Genomic DNA, 8,515 nt, shown 5'->3' on the forward strand with positions numbered 1-8,515 from the left:
GCACTAAAAAAGTTAACACATACACTCAAAAAATTGAATACAAAGAAATAAAATTCACTCTGTTCATTTGTATACACTTCAAAAATTAATGTATTCATTTGTATACAAGAAATAAAATTAACGAATACACTAAAAAACAGAATACAAGAAAATAAAATACACAAAAAACTGAATTGTACGCCAAAAAATTAATGAATACACTGAATTGTATGCTAAAAATTTAATGAATACACTAAAAAAAAACACGATTTTCCAGATTCGGCACTGGAATCTGACCGGAAAAGTCACCGCCGGCCAGATTCTGACAAAGCAAAATCTGACCAGAACTGAGTAGATCCGGTCAGATCTGGCCAAGATCTAACCGGATCTGACCGTCAAAACTCAAAAGCCACCGCATCAACAACAACAAATTTCACTGTTGGATCAATGGTATTTTTAAAGTAAAACAGCAAGTTGGAGATGGCATCAATTCAATTATGAGAAGGTTTATGAGAAGAAGGGACGCTAATTAGATGAGAAGGTTGAAAATTGAAAGTTGTTTGTCCGTTTCTCGCCGGAGAAGAGGGCGCCGGAAGCTCCTCGCCGGAGCAGTGGGTAGCGGGGTGGGGAGGAGGGGAGAGGGGAGAGGGGAGAGGGGAGAAAGAGAGACGAGAAGGTTAGGTTGGAAGTGAATAATGTGATATGGGGTATTCTACTTTGTATATATATGTAGCTATAAGTTGTATTTAACATATTATAATTAGCTATGAGATGTAATTATTTTAAACTATAGCTACTAAATATAAATATGTGGTAGAGTTAGTTATGCCATGTAGTTATCCCAATTATTAGTAGTTGTTTAAAATATGTGGCCCTACAATTTTTTTGGGCCCACAAACGTACGACGAAAAAGTGCCTCTTAAACTGGCTCTTCTAAAGGGTAGAAATGTTGATGGTCACATACTGTTAAAATAAAGATAGGAGTATCACTTTTTTCTTGCATACAATTTAATTTGTCAAACACGATATAATCCTTATTGGTTGAGTAAGAAAATTTCTTTTAAGAATAGAGCATCAATGAGTCAATGGAAAACTTAATTAATTCGTGAACTTTGTTTTAACAAATTAAAGTTTTTCCTGAGTTTTATGTAAACCTAGATTTAATCTCCATATTTCTCTAGCATAAACCGTTGTCACATGAAATTATGAATAACTAATCAATTAATATCAAAAAAATCTATTTCTACCTCGAAATTATATGCTCACAAATTTATAAAATATTAAAATGTCTTTTTCATCTATGATTATAGTTTGTTTGAAATCATTTTGCATACTTTTAGTAAATAATCTAATGATGTGATAAGAAAACTTAATTACTGAATAATAGATGATTACGAAGCGATACATCCTAAAAAGGTTGTGCCTAAAAATCGTAACACAAAAAATTATTTTTTCAATTAAAACCATTATGAAGTTGAAGAGGAGCCTTGACGTAACTGGTAAAAGTTGTTGTCATGTGATTGAAAGGTCATGGGGTCGAGCCGTGGAAATAGCTTCTTCAAAAAATGCAGGATAAGACTGCTTACAATAGACTTAGTGCACGAGGCTGCTTTTTAAAAAGAAACTATATGAAGTACTTTATTACTTTGCTCTTGGGCCCGGACTCAACACGGACTCTCCAGTACTAGTTATGTATAAATACACGTACAAATCACAAAAGAAATATCGAAAGAAATTCAAAAACATTTTTCTCAAATTCCAATATAAAAAGAAAATAATAGTAAAAATTGAGAGTCTAAATTCTCCTCATAAAGTTTCTTGGAGACATACTAACATCCCAACAAACATAAAGGGTGTGTTCGGTAATTTTCTGATGTCTGATTGTTTAAAATTTTTGAAAAATACTATCTTTACCAAAATAAGTTCCTTAAAAATGAGGAAAATGACTTCACAAATAAAAATGGTAAAAACAAGTTCTATTGTTTACTCCCCACCCTCGAACGCACCTCATCTTCAACACCCACCCACCTCTCACCCTACCCCCACCCACCACCACCACCCATAATCCGCCCCACCCCACCCCAACCTCCCATAGTATTTATTTAAATTATAGACAAATACTTTTTAAATAATTTTTTTTATTTACATGTAGAACACAAGAAAATAACTAGAAAACTGCTGAACATTTTATATTTTCCTTCATGGTTAACACACCCCAAGTTGTTCCAATTATTGGCTTTTTATCATTTTTCGAAGGACGGTGCCAAGAAAGGCGATAAAAAGCACCAACTTGGTCAAGTGACCATCAAAATATTAAAAAAAAAGAAAAAGAAAAAAGGAAATATCTATGTAGATTGTTCTCCTCGTAAAATATGGTTCACACAATTTCTTCACATGCATTCACTTTTATGTTTGTAGTGTGTGGTCGAGCCTTTTCCAGTAGTTGAACAGTAACATACCAATTTCACATAGTAATGCCAATTATCTTCATAGGAACACAGGAAAAAATCAAAGATCAACTAGTCCTTCAATTAAATGGCTTTCATTTTCCAAATCATTGAGTTTTCATTGATGTAACTTGGGGTATACTCAATCTTGTTTTTGTATATATAGGGAGCTAAAATTCCCCATAAACAAAAGTGAAAAAAGAAAAAGCAAATCAAGATTATAAAAACTTACTTATTTCTGTGAACTTGTGTTATTCTATGGCTGATTTAATGGGATTTTCTTTGAACTCTTTAAGGTTTTCTTGTTCTTGTCCTAATTCTTCATTGTTAAGCTCATTCTCTTCATGTTTGAATTCTACCCACACATCCAATCAAAGGTTGCATAAAAGGGGTGTCTCCCTTTGTGATTCTCCTTCAACTTCTGTTGAATTTGTTTCAAGAATTGCCTTCAGCCCTAACAAGCGATTTCCTGCTCTTAAGGTAAAGATTCCATCTTTTTACTGAGTATTAATTCTTATTTCTAGTTAGTTGGAAAAGTGAACCAACTAATAGTTGAGTTGTATTTTGATAAAAAGTTGGTGATAGTTCAGGCGGGAAACTCGCTCACCCAATAGTTCAAGTTGAAAACTCACAAAAAAGTGATAGTTCGGTGTGTTTTTAACCATTATTTCTAAAATGAAACTGTTTATGGTGGACAGTAGTTGTGCTTAGCTCATTTGAGTTTTGAGGTCTTTGAAAGTTGTTATCAGTTGTGGGAAGCCTTTTAGGGTATCATGCTGTCTTTTCCGTTTTCTTAAAACGCCTAATTCTATTCAAACATTGAAATTAAGTATATTTGTTATGCTAATTCAGCTTACTGAGGACATGACCTTTGATAGGAGGGTGAGGAGGTTGAGGATAAGGGCAGAAGGCTAGTAGTAGGTAGTTACGGGTTTTGCTTTTCCTTACCAGTAGTAATTAGTATTATTTTAGTATTTCTTAATCTTAGTTTTCTATTACTTGTTGTCTCTTCTGCTTCAGTTTTCTTACTTCTTTACCTGCACAAGGTAGGGGTAAGGTCTGCATAGACACTACCCTCCCCAGACCCCACTTGTGGGATTACACTGGGTACGTTGTTACTATATTAGCAGTCTGAATGCATTTGATTAATCGGATAAGTTGGAAGGAAACCCATGGAAGACAAGGGTTCAGATCCAGCAGAGGCAAAAAATTATAGTGATTTCTTCCTATTTGGTGTCTTAGTGAACAAAGTTACCCAGGTGGGAGGATGCAAGTACCGGATGGGCTAGTCAAATTGCATGCAAGCTGGACACCGCCGTTATCCTAAAACATGAACATGCATATGATTAATCATCAGTTTAGTTATCAGGGACTTGAGTAATTCAGAAAATATATTATGTAGCACAATGTTCTGAAGAAGACCTCATGTTCTTGGGTAATGAAAGGTCAGGGTTTTACTATAAGTTGAATATGTTTGATAATAGAGCACTCTACCGAATGCTAGTAAAGAAAAAGTTGTAACACGGGCGGGCCACTAACTTTAGCATCAACACTCATGGTGGATTTGAATGACAGAACTGACTAACTTTCTGCGAAGGGCTTTTTGGTAGGTGAAATAGTCCTCGTTTCATAGACTACTGCATAACTATAATATTGACTTACTGCATTAATCATTGTTTTTTCTGATTGTTAGAAAAATTCTATTATGATAAATCAATGGCTGCCCCCTGCCATCAAGAGGCACACACATAATTGTCTTTTGCTTTTTCTTCTTCTATCCCGTGATAGATTTTGGATTCTTTTGTTGTTTTGGGGAAAAGGTAGGTTAGATTCTGGATTCTTTGAAGATCCTGGGGATAAAGTTGGCGAGGTTTGAAGTGTTTTTCCCAGATAAGTTCAGCCTAGTATGACTATTAGAATTGAGTGCATTAGCCAAGGTTGAAGTCTCTACTGCATCGTTTGTATACTGGCGAAAGCAGGAGACTGACAAGGTTAGGTTAGGAGAAAAGCTCCTATTTGAAGGATCAAATTCATTCTTGGGAGTGTTGATGGTGGTTCAAACATTGTTCTGCATAGATAATAGGCATGGAAGGCATGCACTTGTAACCATGGCATGCTGTCTATGTCTCTATGACCCTCTTTAGTATTTGAGCATTGTTTTTGAACTTCCTAAATGATGAAACTTTACTGGTTTACGTCTGGGCTTCCATGTCCCCAAGCTCAAAATGGAGAACTTTCGAATGTTCTGGTTGGTCTGAGGCACCTACTTATGAAATTGGCTAAAGATAGCAGCCCTAGACGCCAAACCATTTTTGCATCCTTACTGATACAAAGAGTGGTTTCTGACCATGTGGTTCAGTGATGGTACATTTTCATTGATGTTTTCTTTCATATCTAATCCTTCTGCATTTGATGCCATCCAACTTTCTCATTATGATCTTTGAATAGGTATTTAGTTTTCAAATTAACTGGTGGGAAAGAGGGGACAGTTAACACCTCCGCTAAGGTTACTATTCAGGTTCTCAATGAGCTTGATTATTTGCTAGCCCATCTTAAAATGATTAAAGATTAACTCATTTCGAATTTTAACAACCACAAAGAGAGGCGGATTGAGCTTTGACGTACCTGGTTCAGTACTTTAGACCTATGTTTCTTGGAATCGTCAAAAATGTCAACGGATGCGTGTCGGATTCTCCAAAAGTAGTGTGTTTTTGGAGAATCCAATACGGGTGCGGCATCGAAAGTGAAGAGTCTGCGCAACTTAGCTTTAGACGTAGAACATAAATTTATGTGTAAACATCCACTAAAATTTCAATAAATAGTAGATATGAACCCATAACTTCAAAAATGTAATGGTTCGAGAACCTTAAAGTTTGAACCCATAAAGCTTAAATCCTTGATCCGCCTCTGACCATATACTTAGGATCACAACGCAACACATTTTCTTATAGTAATTTTGATATAGTTTGTTTCTGTTTTCTTTTGAGAGTTCAGATAGAATTTAGTTACCAAAGTTGGGTCCCTATAGTCATCCTTACCATATTTGACCATCTAAGCTTAGGTGGACTGGTTTGAGCAGAAATTGATATTTATATTTGCGTTTTATGCAAGAGTCGATGCATTCATCTTCATGAGGACTTCTATCTTACTGCATACATATTAAATCCCTAAAAGTCTTCTTTACACATTTGTGTGTTTTGTTCAATGCTTCTTAGGTGCAGGCTACCATTACTCGAACTGAGGAACCAAAATGGTGGGAGCGAAATGCAGGGCCTAACATGATTGACATTCATTCAACACAAGAATTCTTGGATGCTTTAAGTCAGGCTGGAGAACGACTTGTTATTGTAGAATTCTATGGAACATGGTGTGCTTCCTGCAAAGCACTATTTCCCAAGGTAAATACTTCTTGCTGTGCCCATTACGAAAGCCTATAGTTTTACGCCATTGCAGTTATTTCTAATGTAAAGAGCAAGTTTAAAGAAGATAGTTCATTCTGTTTCAGCAGCTTTTAAGGATCTTATATTGGTAGTTAGAGGGCAAAAGAACATTTTCCTTGCAACAAGTTGTAATCTCTAGTGCGTTTTTGCCCTCTTCAAGCAGTAATATTTGTGTTCAATATAGCAGATTTTGCAAGTAGATTCTGTTCAATTTTCCAGTGGCCATAAGTGTGAAAACAAAACAAAGGTATATTCCTTCCTAAACATGCAGACACTATAACCACTCTGACAATGATTCAGCTTCATTTACAAGATCCATTCTGCACAAAAATAAAACAAAAATGTTTAATAGTACCAGTTTCAAAAAAAAAAGCCAAAAAAGTGCAGGCTGCCTTCAGCTTTTCAATAGAGTTGTATTTCTCTTGTGGGTTTTGTGCCTAAACTTGGTTGTTTACTATAGTATAAAACTTCTAGGGGAAAGTTAATGCTTTCTAATTCCTTACATCTCAAGGTTATTGATCACAATATCCAATTAAAATTGGCACTCTTTCCGTAGAGTTCTGTGTAACAGGTTATTTTTTCTTCACTCACTTTCTCTCTTATATTTGTTCTTAAAAACCTCAAATTTGAAGTTTATAAACAGATCTAAGTGCTCCTAAAAGAAAATTATCATTTCATATGCACAGAATTAGATTTCCATATTGATTGTCTAAACAGAACAAGAGACTATTCCAGCACGTGTCTGATTTTATTTATTGAGAGAACTTGCATATTCTAAGTTCTAACATAGCAGACAGTATATCAGAAGGAAGTCCAACATTTTCTTGATACATATCATATAAAGGATTGTGCGAAAGCATAATAAATTTGATGCATATTCGAAGCTCTAACATAGCAGACAGTATATCAGAAGGAAGTCAAACATTTTCTTGTCTCTGAAATTGTTTCTTGATACATATTAGATAAAGGACTGTGCAAAAGCATAATAACTTTGAATCATCATCCTGTTTCTTGAATTTTACTGGTGGTCGATTTCCCTATACAGTTTGGTTGAGCTACAAGAACAGTATGATGACTTTTGAATCAGCTTGTATAAAAGATTTCAATTCTCCTCACCCAAGCTTTTTGCATTGTATATATTGTTTACTTGAGTTGAACAATGGTTTGAATCTGTATATTAAGCCACGTCAAGAAGATAACTGGTCTTTAAGATTGCTTTCGCTCCAATTCTCTAGAATTTGATTTTACATTTTTCACTTTGCAGCTCTGCAGAACTGCCAAGGAGCACCCCGGAATCATGTTTCTGAAAGTCAATTTTGATGCAAATAAGTCAATGTGCAAGGCTTTGAATGTAAAAGTCCTCCCATATTTCCATTTCTACCGTGGAGCTGATGGACAACTGGAGTCCTTCTCTTGTTCACTTGCCAAAGTAAGACGTCTGATAATTTGTTTTCTCCATTTGGACGTAATTAGCTATCTTTTACTAGTTTCACTTGATGATCATGATGATAATTTGAATTACAAGGTTGAAGAACATGTTGAGACTACTCTCTGTCTCTCTTAAATACCTTCTATCGTTTCATTTTTTGATAAGAGTATAAAATCAACCTCTATTACTCAAGAATTTGAATAGGACCGTTATTTTCTGAGTCCATTTGCACTAATAAATCTTTGTTTATGCACGGCAAAATTATTGACAGTCCTTTGAGGCTAACCAACATGATAGATTTTCTGGATAACCTTGTTGTGGTAATCTTTTATGCAGTTCCAGAAGATAAAAGATGCAATCCAATTACATAACACAGACCGCTGCAGTATTGGCCCGCCAGTAGGAGTGGGAGATCTCACACTTGAACTCCTTTCTGTGAAAAAGGCTTCTACATAGAGTTGCTTGTCTGTTTCAATCTCTATATCAATAGCTTGCATTCGAGCAACCATGGAAGCCATTTACGATGGTTGCTATATACAGTCATTTTCACTCTTTGCTGGTTGCTACATTTTGCACCACTCTAGTTAATGATGTAATTATATGCTCCATTCTTTGAGACCATTGTACGTGGTAGTAATACTTGCAGCTTATATAGGATTATACAATGGAATTTTGTTCATTATGTGGAAAAATTGAGTCCAAAGCACCATTCTGTTGTCATTTATTTATGATACTTCTCAATTTCAGATTGTGATACACTAGTGCGTGCCGTTAAATGCTTCTGTTTTAATTCAAGGGCAATCTGCAGATAGCTTCGACGGTTGAGCACAGGCAACTCTCCTTTCTATTATTTCTTACCAGATTTACTGATTAAGATGAATGTACATTTTAAAAAAAATTCCCGAGTAGTAATTAGTTTAAAAGAATTAAAGGAAAGGAAACGTATATTTTGCCATATGTTTATATTTGTTTATATATATTATTATTAATATAGTGTTTGGTTTTGATATAAACTTGATAACTAATACCAATATAAATTATAAAGGAATACTTTTGCTATTTATACGTGATACAATGTGTAGTAAGAATATACACATAGAAATATACGAATAAGAGAACTTACCACAATAAAAATATCCTTTAAGATAAGATGCTTTTTCTTTTTATAAAAAACATGACAATATTATAGCGGTAAGATTTTTTCATAACAAATACTTACT

At 34.8% G+C, this 8,515-nt stretch overlaps 1 protein-coding gene across 2 annotated transcripts; it reads left to right on the forward strand.

Moving 5' to 3' along the window:
* Positions 1-2,323: 2,323 nt before the first annotated feature.
* Positions 2,324-8,004, forward strand: LOC132616905 (thioredoxin-like 2, chloroplastic). 2 transcript variants are annotated; one of them, XM_060331661.1, is made up of 5 exons: positions 2,324-2,906; positions 5,642-5,824; positions 6,054-6,113; positions 7,131-7,295; positions 7,632-8,004. In XM_060331661.1, the coding sequence occupies exons 1-5, from the start codon at positions 2,685-2,687 to the stop codon at positions 7,749-7,751; spliced, it is 750 nt and encodes a 249-aa protein (XP_060187644.1). In that variant the 5' UTR covers positions 2,324-2,684; the 3' UTR covers positions 7,752-8,004. The 2 variants fall into 2 exon arrangements, with proteins under 2 accessions (XP_060187644.1, XP_060187645.1); XM_060331662.1 differs by lacking the exon at positions 6,054-6,113 and having other exon boundaries at positions 2,347-2,906.
* The last annotated feature ends 511 nt before the right edge of the window (positions 8,005-8,515 follow it).

Source organism: Lycium barbarum, chromosome 11, assembly GCF_019175385.1.
Source record: "Lycium barbarum isolate Lr01 chromosome 11, ASM1917538v2, whole genome shotgun sequence".
Taxonomy (NCBI): Eukaryota; Viridiplantae; Streptophyta; class Magnoliopsida; order Solanales; family Solanaceae; genus Lycium; species Lycium barbarum.